The following is an 18,087-nucleotide window of genomic DNA, read 5'->3' as shown; positions in this document are numbered from 1 at the left end:
GGTAATTACAGTTCATCTGGAAAACTTACAATAGTTCCAAGTCAAGCTGAACCAAACCACACAAAGTCAAAATGGTATAGTCCCTTTACCTTACCCTGGCCCAGACTTTTATACTTTTGTGGCTTACTTCAGATAGCTCGATGGCTGAATGAAACAATACCACAGCTCTACATGCTTCTCATAGCACTAGACTAATAGCATTCTAGTGTTAGTGTATTGTTACAGGTCAGCATTTAAGATGGAGATGGTAAACTTTGGCCAAGTCAGAGTAAAAAGAGTATACCTTACAAGTACATACCCACTAAATCAGATAACGTACAGTACTTGATTTTCTTCTTAACCCGTTCAATCATATAGCATATAGTACTTGGTTTTCTTCTTGCTATCTCCAGACTATTTCAGCTTGGACACACTCTTCAAACTAGATCAGATCAGAAGCCTTCATTTACTACAAGCACTTGTCCAAAAGCCGAACAAAAGTATCTAAAGGCAGCAAGAATATCACTATAACATGTCACTAAGTTGAAGGGTTAAGTTAGACATATTTCTGGATCTACTTCATGACTAAGAGGGTTGAGAGCACAAAAAACACTTACTTCTGACTTCAAACCAACTTCGTACAGACTCACAAGCAACGTTAAGTGAGGATAAAGATGTTAGCACTTTCCTGTTCCTTGGACACCCTGGAGCGACAAAGATTTAAATGCACAGATGTTCTTTTGGATGCCCCTGGGTGTGTTCGACTTCATCATTTAAGTTATTCTCTCAAAAAAAATCAATACCGCTGCGACTATGGAAGATACTCTGAATCCAAAAAGCTCTTCAGAATCTAGACAAATATGGAATTGGGTGGTGAGCTGGATAGGAGGTGCAACGAGATGGAACGGGAAAGTGTTAATGCATCAGCAAAATCATACGAAGACTGACCATCCATTTCCAACCTTACGTACTTCAGGTAAAGTTCAGGTACAATTGTTTGACCCTAAAAATATTCATATACATCCTATTTAATACTGTAACTGAGATGCAGCCAAACCACACACTATTGTATTCAGCTCAGGAGAGACCTTTTGAATGAGAAGGGTTTGATTTTTTAATTCAAAGCTTCAGTATGAGAGGGGGAGGTGTCTTGTAAGCTGGGCATAGAGTAGTCAGATGGGTTTTATTCAACTTAGGAGACTTTTGTACAAGAGTGGTCTGATACATCCTTCATTTAAAGCTCCTTGTAACTGCTTGACATTACCAAGAATTATTTATCCATCTTATAAGACACTTAACTGCCCAGATTAAAATAGTCTTAATCCTTCACCAAAAAGTCTTGCCCTAAGCTCATCACACTGTCTGCCACAGCAGTTAAAACACATGAAAAGGCATCATCACAGTGGTGTTTGGCCCCTTTACTTTGAGTGGTCTCTCCCAAGCTAAATACAATTATCTGGCAGGAAAAAAAAAAAAAAAAAATCAGCCTTATACCCTCAAAGATGTATAGGACCAAGGCTGGGTTACAACAGTGCAGTGCATTTATACACAGATGAACACTACTTCCCCTGACAGTATTCTGTGACTGAAAATTTGGCAGTAGCAAGACAATCCATAAAAAAAAAAAATGCCATACAACCCCTTCAAGGTATACAGCACAGAGGCTGGGCTATTATGGTGCAGTACATTTAAGTCCCGTCCATACGAGCGGGCAGCGTCCGATGGGCAAACATTATCGAATCACGTTCCACACAATGCTGTACTTTTATCTTTCAGTGTCCTGCGACGGTTCTTACTGTAACCCATATTGCCGTACTGCACTCAGTTCTGCCAGGCACCTGCTCTGGCCGCTGCCTGACTTCCACTGCCTGGTCTGCCGTGTGGATGACAAAGCAGGTGTGCCCTGTGGTGGCCAAAGCCCACCTCGAACTGCTCAATCTGGTAACACTGCTGTAGAAGAATGGGATATACGTTCAGCGGGCATTGCACTCACAGCCCACCTCTCGCCATGTCGACATTACCCCAGTCCACAGCGGCCAAGGGGTCTGGTCTGTCCCTTCCACCTGGAGGTTGAGGACTCTGGTCCTCTCGACTTGTAGGTTGAGGCTCCTCCGCCTTCCACCACGGCCGACGACCCTCCCTCTGCCACCACCGGGCCTTCCCTCCTTGGCTTCCATCTGCTGCTGGGGAGCTGAGTGAGCCTTCATAGCCTGACTCCATCGAGGGCAAGGGGGTTGAGGGCAGCGATGGGGCGGTTTCGACCTGCAGCTCGTCGTTGGCGTCCCTTCCATCGGCACTGCAACTTCCACCCTGCTCTACCCATCCTGCCCTGCCCTCGTCGGGCATCTGCAGCCGGCCTCTCTCTTCCGCTATCAAGTCGTCTCCTGCCCTTGCTGCCTTTCATCTGCTGTTTTGCCTGCCCCTCTGCTCTATTTGGAGAGCATTTTTCTGCACACTGACGGGCTCTCGTGTTTGCCCGCGCCCCACCACTGTTGTGGGGCAAATATCTCAACACCACGTTCAGTGCCGTTCAAGTGGACAGGGCATTATAAGCAGATGACTAGCCTACTTCTGCTTGGGGCACTACATTACAGAAAAAATCCGGCCACCTCTTGTGCACCAATGCAAAGCTGTCACTGCAATTGGGGCACTATCATGACACCACCACACATCCCACTGAAAAGCGTCATGGAGGCATTTTCTAACATTGTAACTGACTAACCAAAAACATAACTGGCAGCTCACCTGCCACTCATTATGCTGTTGGACCTAACCATGAAAGGCTTCTCCTAAACTGAATAATATCATATGGTGGTGGCAATACATTTCATGGAAGGCCATCCCTCACATCATGCAGCATCAGGAAATATAATAGTAAGGGATATACTCAACTGATGGTAAATCCTTAAGAACAATAATACAGCATTTCTAATCAGTGCTATCACCTGGACACAGTTTCCAGCCTCTCACACAGACTGGTTTCCCTTTCGAGCAGAGTAAATTTATGACACAGAGGGAATGAGGGGTGGCCACCATGAGATGTCTTTATCTGCAGTACTCCTATCAATACCTTATCACCAAGCCTGTACCAAGTTGTTCAGCCACCACCCTAGGATATGGGGCCACACTAAACATCCAGTTAACCCATCACCTCCCCCTTGGTGTTACCCTGGGTACCCTACAACCCCAACAGGGTGTAAGGACACCCAAGTCAAGAGGCACCAGCTGCCCACATCAGGAACAGAACCCTGCCAAATTACTTTATAGGTCTAGATGTTATCTACCAAGATTATGACTACACTAAATATTCTCAGCTGCAATGGACTAAAATACAAAGCTGTTCTGTCCATGAAGGGTTAACAAACTGATGGTTTTATCCTTACTACTATACAAAGGAGGAATAATGAATTAGCACCAAGCCACTGGCTATACGGCAATGCAGAAGTAAAGGAATAATAAGGACCCCAAGAAACATGGAAATAAAAGGAAAAGAAGTGGGACAGAAGAGCAGAAGAGGACAGTAAGGAGAGACTAGAGACAAAAAGGCCCCTTTTAGTCGCCTCTTACGACAAGCAGGGATACTGGGGAAGTATTCTTTCCCCCCCTCCCCAGGGGTCTGCTACTTATACAATTTTATCTACTTAGGGAGTGGCCTCCCATCATTCAAGGGTTGGAAAATCTCTGGTAAATGACAAGCAAAGAAACCACAACTGTTTTATTCCTAATAACATCACAGGATTTTATTAAGCATACACTGGGCTTTGTAGCATACAGGCTAATTATGCTGGCCATGTTTCAATCACCTGTCAATGTTCCAATACACTTACAACCACTGACACCAGTATCCTTATATTCCTGTCATTACCTTACACTGTGTTGGTATTAATGAAGGCTGCATCTAACCCATTTTTTTTTTTTTTTTGGTGGTGGTGGGGGGTGGGGGTGGGGAATCAGGTAATAGCATTAATTAGAGATACTATTCCTGTACTCAAGGGGTTACCATCAGTTCATTCCATCCCTCTTCTACACCAATAACTTCCTGATGCTGCATCCGGTAAGGGAGTGGCCTTCCATACCTACTCAAAATCTTAACCTTTACTCCTACTGTGGCCACATCTCACAATACACTGGAATGGGTTTGCATACATGTGACAAGTGCTAAACCCACAAGTCATTTTACGTACTACTGTTACTACGAAGCTTTTATTCAAACACTGCAAATGGTAGGGTTAGGTGGCATCATTAACCAGACCACATGATACAGTCAGGATTTTTATATTCTAAACAGGGCATTCACTTCATCAGGACATTTATCACAACTATAATCCAGCCTATTACAATATGGAATAGGAATACTTAAAATCTAGTGCCTGGCAGCAAAGACCACATGGCACCAAAGTTAGAAAAGATACAATAAAACAAGGTATGGGAAATCGCTAAGAGGAGGAAATTACCATAAAAGCAAGCAATCGTAAACTAAGGAAAGAACAGGGAAGCGCCTCTGAAAGGAATGCAGCAACAAAAACTAACATGGGAAGGGGCTGGATACAGCCTTCACTGACCTCAATAAAATATCTAAAACTAACATGGGAAGGGGTTGGATACAGCCTTCACTGACCTCAATAAAATATCTAAAACTAACATGGGAAGGGGTTGGATACAGCCTTCACTATTATAACCTCAATACAAAATCTAAAACTAACATGGGAAGGGGTTGGATACAGCCTTCACTATTATAACCTCAATAAAATATCTAAAACTAACATGGGAAGGGGTTGGATACAGCCTTCACTGACCTCAATACAAAATCTAAAACATGGGAAGGGGTTGGATACAGCCTTCACTAACCTCAATAAAATATCTAAAACTAACATGGGAAGGGGTTGGATACAGCCTTCACTAACCTCAATACAAAATCTAAAACTAACATGGGAAGGGGCTGGATACAGCCTTCACTGATCTCTCCAATACAAAATCTACCTTACCCTCCCTATGGCCAGACCTTTTTGATTATGGAGTCATACAAGGAGTCCCATGGAATATTTTAGAAACTACAAGGATTTCATTTATGACATCAGGCTGGGAAAGGGGTGGGTGTCGGGCTGGGGCAGGGGCAGGGGGATGAGTGTCGGGCTGAGGCAGGGGCAGGGGGGTGCATGTCGGGCTGAGGCAGAGGCAGGGGCAGGGGGGTGCGTGTCGGGCTGAGGCAGGGGCAGGGGGGTGCATGTCGGGCTGAGGCAGAGGCCGGGGCAGGGGGGTGCGTGTCGGGCTGAGGCAGGGGCAGGGGCAGGGGCAGGGGCAGGAGGGGGGGGGTGTCGGGCAGGGGCAGGAGGGGGGGGTGTCGGGGGGGGTGTCGGGCTGGGGCAGGGGCAGGGGCAGGGGGGGGGTGTCGGGCTGGGGCAGGGGCAGGGGCAGGGGGGGGGTGTCGGGCTGGGGCAGGGGCAGGGGGGGGGTGTCGGGCTGGGGCAGGGGCAGGGGTGTGTCGGGCTGGGGCAGAGGCAGGGGTGTGTCGGGCTGGGGCAGAGGCAGGGGTGTGTCGGGCTGGGGCAGAGGCAGGGGTGTGTCGGGCTGGGGCAGGGGCAGGGTGTGTCGGGCTGGGGCAGGGGCAGGGGTGTGTCGGGCTGGGGCAGGGGCAGGGGTGTGTCGGGCTGGGGCAGGGGCAGGGGTGTGTCGGGCTGGGGCAGGGGCAGGGGTGTGTCGGGCTGGGGCAGGGGCAGGGGTGTGTCGGGCTGGGGCAGGGGCAGGGGTGTGTCGGGCTGGGGCAGAGGCAGGGGTGTGTCGGGCTGGGGCAGAGGCAGGGGTGTCTCGGGCTGGGGCAGAGGCAGGGGTGTCTCGGGCTGGGGCAGAGGCAGGGGTGTCTCGGGCTGGGGCAGAGGCAGGGGTGTGTCGGTCTGGGGCAGGGTCAGGGGTGAGACGGTCTGGGGAAGGGACAGGGGTGTGTCGGGCTGGGGCAGGGGCAGGGGTGTGTCGGGCAGGGGCAGGGGCTGGGGTGTGTCGGGCTGGGGCAGGGGCAGGGGAGTGTCGGGCTGGGGCAGGGGAGTGTCGGGCTGGGGTGTGTCGGGCTGGGGCAGGGGCAGGGGTGTGTCGGGCTGGGGCAGGGGCAGGGTTGTGACGGGCTTGGGGAGGGGCAGGGCTGAGTCGGGCTGGGGCAGGGGCAGGGGTGTGTCGGGCTGGGGCAGGGGCAGGGGTGTGTCGGGCTGGGGCAGGGGCAGGGGGGGGTCGGGCTGGGGCAGGGGCAGGGGGGTGTCGGGCTGGGGCTGGGGCAGGGGTGTGTCGGGCTGGGGCTGGGGCAGGGGTGTGTCGGGCTGGGGCAGGGGCAGGGGTGTGTCGGGCTGGGGCAGGGGCAGGGGCAGGGGTGTGTCGGGCTGGGGCAGGGGCAGGGGCAGGGGGGGGTCGGGCTGGGGCAGGGGCAGGGGCAGGGGTGTGTCGGGCTGGGGCAGGGGCAGGGGCAGGGGTGTGTCGGGCTGGGGCAGGGGCAGGGGCAGGGGTGTGTCGGGCTGGGGCAGGGGCAGGGGCAGGGGCTGGGGCAGGGGCAGGGGCAGGGGCAGGGGCAGGGGTGTGTCGGGCTAGGGTGGGTGTGTCATTCTAGGGAGGGCTACCTTTGAACTACACCAACAAGGGTACCCATCTCAACCACCATGGAGCTACAAAATTTCCGATCTTTATAATGGACCTTTTATCACAAGGTCATTAGTTACTGCAGCTCTATAATGGCTGATAATGGACCATATTCTCCTCAGTTAAGCAGGCTCCCCAGCACCTCATGCTAAGTGCTTTACTATGCTTATTACATCTTATCCTTTTCTGTTTAAGTGATTTATTTTGCTTACTACACCTTGCTATTCTCTTCTGTCACTTCTACTATCACCATACACTTCAAGACCAAGGTGCAAAATTATATCCAGTCATATCCAAAAATAACTAGCTGAGGAAGAGGTGCTAGGGAACCTCCTCAAGTGACCAGAATATAGCCCAATTAAACCCATGTTGGTATAGCATTCTTTATTCAATATTACAGATCTCAAGTTCCCCAAAAATCTCACAGCACATCCAATACACAGCCTACATTAGCCTCTTCATACAACTATACATGGTAGTCAACTTAGCTCAGATATTTTACAAACAAAGTCCACACAGGCTTCTTCAATCTTTCAGAACATCTTATTAGTATTACCATTAGAGTATTTTATTAACCTAGTCAGACTTTACCTAATCTAAAAATAATATATATATGAACTGGATGGGTTACACAGCCTTCATTAACATCTTAAATACAGCCACAGTTTCAATATCGTCATTAACTCCAACTGGACACTTTACATCTTATTCCTGCTACTGATATTTCAACTTGTGATTTCAGAACTACAGGTTTTAGATGTAACCTTCATCAATCAATCATCATTAATCATCAATCATTAAAAAACAATCATTAATCATCATCATTAACCCATCATGTCCATTTTCACCACCCAAACCACCAGCAGCTGTTTCTCTTAAAAATCACCCTAATTTTAAACCATAATTTCAGCTAAACCTACAAAATTATAGTATATAATATTATGATGCAATAACCATACTAATACAATACTACTACAAATCACTGGATCATGTATACATCCCATCCGGACATCCCCAGGTGGTCACGTATACATGCCATCCAGACAGAATGGGTTAATCAGCATCAATATAGGGAAGACTTAGGGAAATATTCTCATTGGGTAAGGAAGCTCCCTACCATCTCTTCCTTAATATATTTTCCAAACTACCCAGGAAAAGTGACTGAGCAGCACCAGAAATAAATCAGTAAGAAAGAGATGTTGGTACGCTTCCTAACTCCACAAGAATAAGTTTAAATCCTTCCTTAACAATATATTTTCCAAACTACCCAAGAAAATGACTGAGCAGCACCAGAAATAAATCAGAAAGAAAGAGATGTTATGGTCCTTTCACTGCAAGAAGTCCGTTCAGGGTGTGGCAGAAGTTGGAATTCCCCAGAGTGCGACGTTGCCAGTTTGACCACCAATTATCGGATTATCACTTTCTCCTTACCTACCCCCATTCCACCTGTTTCTCTCGCTCTCTCTATGTAGATATATATATATATATATATATATGTATTGTATATATTTATTATTTATTTTCAACTTTTTTTCCACACCACTTATGAGGCAAAAGTCTAGGTGCGTTTTATTTTTAAAAGGTTTCCCCTGTAGGCCTAATCCTCTCTCTGATTTTTAATCATAATCTTCTTCGTCATCAGAACTTTCTGTTATATTGACGACGAATGACTCTACGAAATGTTCAGCTGCTATGTCTTGTTGTGCATCTTCATCTTGTACTTGTTCGGCATGTCGCACTACTTCCATCCAACTTTGTGGTGTGATAAGACTCATAGCCTCTTTGACAAGAACTTTAAGGTTAGCCATTTTAAAGGTGTTCTTCTTGGCTATATGAGTCTTCACCTGAGCCCAAATGAGCTCAATCGGGTTATATTGACAGTGGTATGGTGGTAATCTCAAAACCCGATGCCCTGCTTCTTCCGCAATCTTGTCGATTATGTAGGTTGTGGTGATATCCAACTTCTTGGCAAGCTCATGCAGCTCTGCTTTAGATAAGTTATCTTGGGGCTGCACTCCCTTCTTTATCAGCCAGTCCCGCAAGTCCGATTTTCTCAATGATGAAGTAGGAATTTTTTCAAGCTTGACAGAATGATAGGAAGCGTTATCCATCACGATTACCGAGTTTGGTGAAATGTTTGGAAGCAACTGATTCCTGAACCATTCCTCAAAAAGTGTTGAGTTCATCTGGTTATGATAATCCCAGTCGTTTTTGGCTTGGAACACTAACTCGGCATTGTCTACAAAGCCATTTTTCGTTCCAGCATGAAGAATGATCAGACGACTTCCTTTTCCTGTTGGCTGTCGTACTCCAGTGGCTTGTGGTGATGTGGTGTCTATCCAACATTTTCCAACCGTGTAATTTTGGTTCACCCAAGTCTCGTCCAGATACACGATATTATGGGAGGACTGTCTTACTTGCTTTATTTCTCGCAAAAACTTTGTGCGAGCAGCCACATCATTCCTCTCCATTAGGAATTTGCGGCCATTAACCTTGGCATATTTGAAGCCAATCTCCCGCAGAATCTCGTAAAGGGAGGTTATGCCGCCACTGAAGGATATTTTTGCCTTAAGGTCTTCTTGAATTCTTTGCAGAGTTGGGATTTCATGCCTTTCATAAAATCCCAAGGCTATTCTTCTTATTGCACATTTATCAAAATCGTCAAGACTCGTAACAGGTGCAGCACATTTCCTCTTCCGTGGTGATAAAAACATAGGCCGTTCTGGTGACGTCAGTGTCCGTTTCGAGCAAATTCGTTGAACTGTTTTCTTGGAAACGTTGGTGGCTTTCGCAGTACGAGCAGATGGTTTTGAAGGCGGGATTATAAATCCATTACAAGCCTTTTCTTCTGAGAAATACTTGTTAATGTTGTATATCAACTCCTTTTCCCTGCTATGCAGCACTCTCTAGTGGGAGCGGGTGGGAGTTGTGGGACCTTCCATCCTGGGTGGGGGCTAGACAGGGAGTGACCCTGGGTCTCTCGCCGACCTCGGTGTGGCAACATGGGAAAAAAGCGCTGCCGCGTGTCATAGAATTCATTCAAATTGTTGTTATAATTCTAAAAATTGATACTCAGTGTACTATATAACTTCATTTACTATATACAGAATATAAAAAAAACAATTTCAAATAGCACACAGATGGGAAATAAGAGAGAGAGAGGCATGTACTACGGTTGATTTGGCAGCATCGCTATAGGTGATTCACCAGGTGGGCCCCACCCTGAACGGACTTCTTGCGGTGAAAGGACCATTGTAAGCTTCCTAACTGGACAATAATGAGTTTAAACAAATCCTTCATTAATCACTTATACAAACTTTAAAAACTTGGTAGTATCAGACAACCTTACTCTTCTTGAAAATTTTGAACTAGACAGGTTAGACATAGCCTTCATAAACTCCTCCATTATTTTATTATTTTGTTACGGCCAGACCTTTACTCAGCTTGGGAGAATCTTGGACATGCGATGGAAATTCTCAGCTTTATTAGACATCAATTATATTTCTACTCATGCTGGTGTATTTTGACTGGAGATTAAATATTAGTAACCACGGAGACTCATACCTCAAGGTCACTGAATTTTTACTAGTTACAAAGGAGACTTATACCTCCTTGAATGTTAATCATGACTTGGTACTCTACAACAGCTCAGTCAAACCAAATGAAAACAGACTACACTACTTCAAATTATAACTATGGTCAACTAGAGGAGATTTGCTTTTGGTTACTTTGCACCAGAACATGAGATAGACACAAACAGCCTGTGTCACTTGTAGAACATACTAGTTTGAAAGGTATGAACAATTGTGTGCACCATAAAAACAAAGAATGGACAAGAAATGAACAATTGACACCATGCATCACTTGTGGAAGAATGTGAAATGGACACTGACACTACACATCAATTGTTAAACATATAATGGATGGCTTCAAAAACATCTGAATTACTGCCAGCATGTTATTGGGCATACTGTTGAAAGTTTTTACATTTAAACAGGCACTGACAAGGAGCCTACACTTCGTGGTACAGACCCTGGGTGTGGCAGCTACAGAATCCACCTGAGAGCCAAACCACCTTATATTTCCCTGCACCTCACCATGGAAAGGACTCTTGATCCAACCCTGGTGAGGTGCTGTCTATCTCAAGGGGGCACTGGATCCCAACACATGTACTGTACTATACCTCTAAGACAGCCCTACAGAACAAATTTAAACATTCCACTTACTTCAAATGACTGTGGCACATCACTGGGCATTGTACTGATAATTCACCTACTTTTATGCTTTATACATCTGAGGCTCCTATCTCATCCCCATATTTAGGTGGACAGAGTTGCTGGCTGATGATTAAGATAGCTGTTTAAGTATGAAATGGACAGGGGCTGACTAGATCTTTTTTCGAACATGCAATAGATGGCTTGAATGATGTGGATCGTGTTACTGGGTATGCTGTTATGATGATCTTTAGAATGCTAGTGAGGGACAGCTTCAATCAGCCTAGGGTTACAACAAAACCAAGATCTCTTTAATCCTACCTCACACCATCTTTAGGAGAGAATAAGTCAGGATGATGATGATTACACTAACAAATAGCTCGAGTGGAGAAAGCTGGGACTGACAAGGAATGATGATAAAACCTTTCCATATTGTAAACCACTTTTATATTCTTCAACCTCTTCTCATTCCCCTACTTTATTTCTATACACCATCATACTGTCCTGTGCCTGGCCTCCTTCCCTCTCCCAACTCCACTTCCATACTCATTCTGGGCCTTCCTCTCCTTTTCCTAACAACATTACTTACATAAACACTAACATCTACTGCATTCTCCACTTCCCTTCAACTACTTTCTATTCTTTATACATTTATTAAACTACCATCCTCCATGCATTTTATAATCAGAACATCCTAACACTCCTTTTAGCTACATCAAAAACATACTGTACATTATCTTAACAGCCTTTCTCCTCTCCATCTTCATGTCCATACTCACCTTCTTGGCAATCTTCCTCTCCTTTACTAAACATTACTATACTTCTATCTATCTATCTATATACCTAGGCTGCTTCCCCCAAGGAAAGGGAGGTAGCCGAGACAGGACGACTCACTCTCCATTTACTCATCCATTCAAACACATTCATTCGCATCTTAGCCCCAAAGGGGAGAACGGACAGATCCTCACCGCATCACACCGCACAAGGGTCAACTGCGCAATGCAAGCAGTGACATCCACAGCAGGGCCCGACAGCAGAACTGGTTTACCCCTGCCACATCATAACAGACCCATCCCCTTACCCGCACCTGACCTGACTAGCTGATCAGACCAAATGCGGGAGAATATCCCCTCAGGGCTGCGTCATCACTTATTCATTCACAATTTCTCTCCATTTATTTCTGTCACGCACAGCCACTCTTCCTTGCTCAACAGACATCCCTCTCGCATCCAGCGCTCTCTTCACACTGTCCATCCATCCTATTCGTGGTCTTCCTCTCAGTCTTACACCTCTCACATCAGATCTAGTTATCTTTTTCACCAATCGCTCATTATCCATTCTCTCCATATGCCCAAACCATTGCAACACCCTCTGCTCAACTCTACCAGCCATCTCCCGAACAACTCCAGTTCTCCTTCGCACTTCATCATTTCGCACTCGATCCATACGCGTCACTCCACACATACTCCTCAGACATCTCATCTCCATTACATTCAAACTTTTCCTCTCTGCTACACCCATATTCCATGTTTCAGTCCCATATAACGCAGTCGGTACCACAACACCCTCATACAGCCTTCTCTTTACATCCATTCTAAGCGAACGACATTTAAACACTTTTTTCATTCCTCCCAGCACCTTTCCTACTTCATTAATTCTAAACTTCACTTCTGCATCTATTCTTCCATCCACAGCAACATGTGACCCTAGATATTTAAAACAATCTACCTCCTCAAGCAACTCACCATTCAAAACTATATTCATCCCCCTACCATCTATCAACCTCGTACACTTCATCACTTTACTCTTATTCTCATTTACTTTCAATTTCCTCCTTTCACACACCCTTCCAAACTCCTCTACCAACTGTCTCAATTTCTCCTCTGAATCAGTCACCAATGCAGTATCATCTGCAAACAGCAGTTGCTTCAGATTCCACTCTCCTCCATCAACATTTACCAGACTCAGACCACCTAAAACTCTTGCATTCACCTCCCTTACAACACCATCCATGTAAATATTAAACAACCAAGGCGACATCACACATCCCTGTCGCAGCCCCACTCTCACGGGAAACCAATCACTCACAGCATTTCCCACTCTTACACACGCTTTACTATTTACATAAAAACTTTTCACCCCTTTTAGTAACCTACCATCAAGTCCATACAATCTTAAAACAGTCCACAAAGCCTCCCTATCAATTCTATCATACGCTTTCTCTAAATCTATTACTATACTTAAATGTGAATATTATACTCTAACTTCCATCCCAGTCATTATCATCTTTCCAATCACATTCATATCCATACACAATAATTTTTCATCTTTCATTCTCCAACCACTTTACATCCAAAGCATCTTTCCATTCCTCATTACCTCTCATCTCACTGTCTTCCTCTCTTTCTACCAACAAGTTCACTATCTACCTTCTTAAGTGTTCTTTTCCATTCTTCCAACAATTTCATTTCCATACTAATTCTCCAATAAATGTTAACATATACTGTGTTTATGTTCCTCTCCTCCTCCTACACACAACCTTTCACCCTCCTCACACTCACAGCAGTTGGATTTACAGTAAACTCCCGATTATCCATCCTAATTCAGTCAAGGCCATATATATATATTTTTTTATATACCAAACAACCTCCCACCTCATTTATGGGGGCCACAATGCCTACAAAAACCCTATATTGTACCGTATAACTTTCCAAACAGAGAAAACACGGAAAATAACCTCAAACAGAGCCTTCCTGATACTCTGTACTGCTACTATGCTGTACTCAGGCTTCTCTACTAATCCCGCATGGTTAGTGGTGCGCTGGTGGCTGATAAACAGATCATACATTCAGCCAGATATTTGTTTTCAGATTATGGTTGTTGAAATGCACTGTCGGATAATCGGGAGTTTACTGTAATTATTAAATATATATAAAGGCTAACACCTCATGGAATGTTTAAAGATTTTAACCCTTAACCCCTTTGCCCTTTCACTCACACCTGCCAATTAACTACACAAGCTTTGACCTGACAGACCTGACAGATGAAGTTTTATGTATCTTCGTAAAAATCATTCTTATTTATATTCATCCTTAAATACTGGAGTTGGCATGTCTAATCAAAATTAATTATGTATTTATACGTGAAAATACAAAGTTTCATTATTTTCTCTGTAGCCAATCATTTGATTACTTTATATTTACTCGAGGATTTAAGTATCACATTACGTATCTCTCAGTGAACAATTTTTATTTAACCCTTTCAGTACGATGGCGCCCTCGCACTGAAGGGGTTAAATCCGTAAGACTGTGGTTGGCTGATTCGATCTGACTCCATGCAACTCCATTTAACCTACTCGTCTAAACCAACTCTGCAATCCGATTTAACCAACGAAATTCTACCTATTGTATTTTGCTCATGGAATACAAGGGGTTAAGGGTTAAAATCTTACGAGGGATTCACAAACGTACGATCAATTTCCTCTCATAACTAAGATACAGGGTTCCATTCTACACTCTCGTCTCGTCGTCTGGCCTGAAAAAAAGAAATCCCAGCTATGGCAGGAAATTGATCGTATGTGTGTGAATCCTGGGAATTTATACACAGCTTAAGAATCTATAATAAAGGGTTACAATTTAAATATAGGAAGTCTATATATTATGCACCTCAATTATCATGTGTTGTAAGGATGGTCCAGTCAGCATTACCAATGTCTACGATTTTTCTTCACAGATCAATATTTCGAGTCTTTTTACAAATAAGTTTCATTCCTTGTCTTTCTGCTTTCTTATAAACACTTATTTTTAGACTCTGCTTTTATATATATAACATCTTTCATTACAATTTCTTTCTTACAAACACTTCTTTCATTAGTATGCTTTAATGAATACAACTATTACTGCAAACCTCATTTTTTGTGTGTGCTTTTTCACTGAACGGTTGATAAGGTCACAAAGCAGCCTATATACCTGTATTTGCCACACCAGCAGACAGCCATCCCCACAACACAAGACAGGAGGACACAATTTACAAACCACCCTGTATTGTACATTTACAGTCAGTCCTCATTATAAGCCTGGGATGTGGTATAATTTTTTACACTAGTTTCGTAAATTGTTGGCAAACTATTCACCTATACATCAATGAATCTATATCTTTCTACCTTTTCATGTATCTAATTCACCTTTATACCTACCAATGAGACTATCAACCTATCTATATTTCTCTAGTGCTAATATTCTGATGCCCAGTGGTCTCTGAAACACTCCAACCACTTGTGTCCAATGTGGGTTTAAAACAGAGGAACGGTTGAGGCTTGTTGTTCATTTAAGTGGTTTCTTTTTCAAATCCTATCAACATCTGTTCACTTTTTTTAATTTTTATGTAATTATAAAGCCATTCTGACTGTTCTTTTTTATGTTAATCCCTCAGACATGAACCAAAAATATGTGTTATGTGATTTATTATTATTATTATTACTGTAATCTATAAAGGTCCTCTGCAACTTCCTCCTATCAGTCATAAACCAGGAACGTCTCACTTGTCACTTAAGAGCATCATTTTTCTCCCACACATCCCAGGCTTACAACAAGGACTGACTGTAAACATTTAAACATTATTTAAAACATCAGTAAACATCCCATGAGGCGTTACATTTACTGAAGCCACATCCAGCTACATTCTTCCCTCCCCCCCCTAACCCCCAACTGCACATTGGGTTCCATGTTAACTCCCGATTTATTCCAGGAAAAGAAATTGTACCAACCTGACCATTCCTTTACATCTATGGTATAATTCAGTTGATAAAAGCTGTACCAATATGAAGACTGTTCCTTTGCATGTATGGTACAACTTTAATGGTATTTTTACTGATGTTATTCAAGGAGAAAAGTTGTACTAAGCATATCATTCCTTTACATCAACGGTACAATTCAGTTTATAAAAGTTGTAAAGATGAAGATAGTTCCTTTACATCTATGGCAAAATTCTGTTGATGTTTTTACTGATTTTATTCAAGGAGAAAGGTTGTACTAAGCATAATCTCAAGTCAATTTCATCAACGGTATAGTTACTTGTTCGTCATTTTATTTAACAGAAGCCATAGGTAGTCACGGTTTTAAAAATGTTCATTCTTTGACACTGGCTTAACACCAATTGATATTAAATTCCTTCCATTTTCTTTTTTGACAGGCTATAGTTAATTGTTAATAGTAATAATTCTTCTCTATCAATGGTTTAGCTTGGAAATTTTGATTGTTAATTTCTGAGGTATTTATTGAAGGTGACCCATATGCAGTGAAGGGTTAAGGGAAGAATAATGATCTGGATGTGGCATATCCCCTGACGGTTAAGTCCCTCCCCCTTATCCAACTGCTGTGCACTCTCATTCACTCACTTTCCCTCACTCTCACAATCTCATTCCCTCAGACACACAATCACAATCACAATCTCTCTCCCTCTCTCACAATCTCATTCACCCAGACACACAATCTCAACATCTCTCTCACTCACACCACACACACACAAACACTGCTCTTTCACACAATTTCTCTCTCCCCCTCTCTCTTATACCTCTCTCCTTACTGGTCAGTTTCTTTACATTCCCTCAACACAGAAGCTACTGTTACAATATTTCTATACCAAATACAGAGCAACATATGGATCATCATCATCATCACCCCAGCACTTATTCCCTCACAAGAGATGGGTGAGGTATGATCCTGAAAAAATAAACTAGATATAATACTGGCAGAATTAATGGATTTACATTTACGAGAATCATCCTTATATTTACAGTTACACTTTTCAAGACCCTGACTGAGCATGTGTGAGCTTTGAATTTAACTGAATAATGGAGTCTTAGTGCCAATTATCAGACTTCAAGCACTATATGGCGCTAATTCAAAGCTCGGAATATGACAAGCACTGGGGCAAATGGAAATGGAGAAAAACAATGACAAAGCTAAACACTGGAGTAAAAAATGGGTGACTGACAAGGAGGCTAGAATCACAAAGGACTTTGGGTTAAAATTTGCTGCTGTCCCTCACTCTGGCCAGCCGTCTCCCAAGCCTAACCTACCCTAATAAAGAGTGTAGTTGTGTAGAAGAGAGGTGTGTGTGTGTAGTAGTCTTGGCCCGGACTCGACTACTGTGTATATGTGGTTGAGTTCCCCGCCTGGGAGTGCTGTGCAGGGACAACTACCGGGCTTCTGTCCCCACACCACTCCCATGGTAGTACCTCCCGGGTCGATGGTAACCACCCATCTACTACCTAACATATGAACAGCAGAACCAGGCAAATAATCCACTCATTCAAGCATCTAGAATCCTGCCTCAACCTCAGGACAAACCTAATTCAACAAAAAACCTAACTTAAAGCCTAACGAAATCTAACTTCAACTAGGAACTTCAAGTAAATGATCTGCCGGTATCTATAGATGATAACTTCAAATGAAACCTAGAAAACTTAGCAATATAAAACCTAACTTAGCAATATAAAACCTAACTTAGCAAATATACACTAAAACCTAACTTAGCAATATAAAACCTAACTAAGCAATATATATAAAACCTAACTTAGCAAATATACACTAAAACCTAACTTAGCAATATAAAACCTAACTTAGCAATATAAAACCTAAGGAATATATATAAAACCTAACTTAGCAAATATACACTAAAACCTACCTTAGCAATATAAAACCTAAGCAATATATATAAAACCTAACTTAGCAAATATACACTAAAACCTAACTTAGCAATATAAAACCTAAGCAATATATATAAAACCTAACTTAGCAAATATACACTAAAACCTACCTTAGCAATTCATACCTAAGCAATATATATAAAACCTACCTTATCAAATATACACTAAAACCTAACTTAGCACTATAAAACCTAAGCAATATACAATAAACCCTAACTTAGCAATATGAAATCTAACTTGGCAAAATAAAACCCAACTTAGAAACATAAAACCTAACTTAGCAATATCAAACCCAATGTAACACCATATAATTTAGCATGCCCAGTGAAATAGGCCACAAGTTGAAAATTCAGTCTCCAGCATAACACTAAATCATGTGTAATTTAACTTAGTATTTATAAACTTACCAACAGTATGCCCAAAGAAACAGGACAGTAATTTATAAAGTTTACCTGGCCAGTGAAATAGTGCACACAGTCATTCAATCCCTTATAATCCTAATACATAAATGGATACAATTTTTGACCTAACATAAACACATAACTATTGTATATTAACACTACTACA

At 43.1% G+C, this 18,087-nt stretch overlaps 1 protein-coding gene across 1 annotated transcript; it reads right to left on the bottom strand.

The window, feature by feature from the left end:
- Nucleotides 1-8,213: 8,213 nt before the first annotated feature.
- Nucleotides 8,214-8,783, bottom strand: LOC145399337 (uncharacterized). The gene has a single exon (XM_080271993.1). It carries the CDS (start codon nucleotides 8,781-8,783, stop codon nucleotides 8,214-8,216), a length of 570 nt encoding a protein of 189 aa, XP_080128119.1.
- Between the last annotated feature and the right edge of the window lie 9,304 nt (nucleotides 8,784-18,087).

The sequence above is a fragment of the Coenobita brevimanus genome, chromosome 48 (genome assembly GCF_032717465.1).
Source record: "Coenobita brevimanus isolate Jiangsu-jjx chromosome 48, ASM3271746v2, whole genome shotgun sequence".
In the NCBI taxonomy this organism is placed as follows: Eukaryota; Metazoa; Arthropoda; class Malacostraca; order Decapoda; family Coenobitidae; genus Coenobita; species Coenobita brevimanus.
This window is presented reverse-complemented; position numbering and strand designations above follow the sequence as displayed.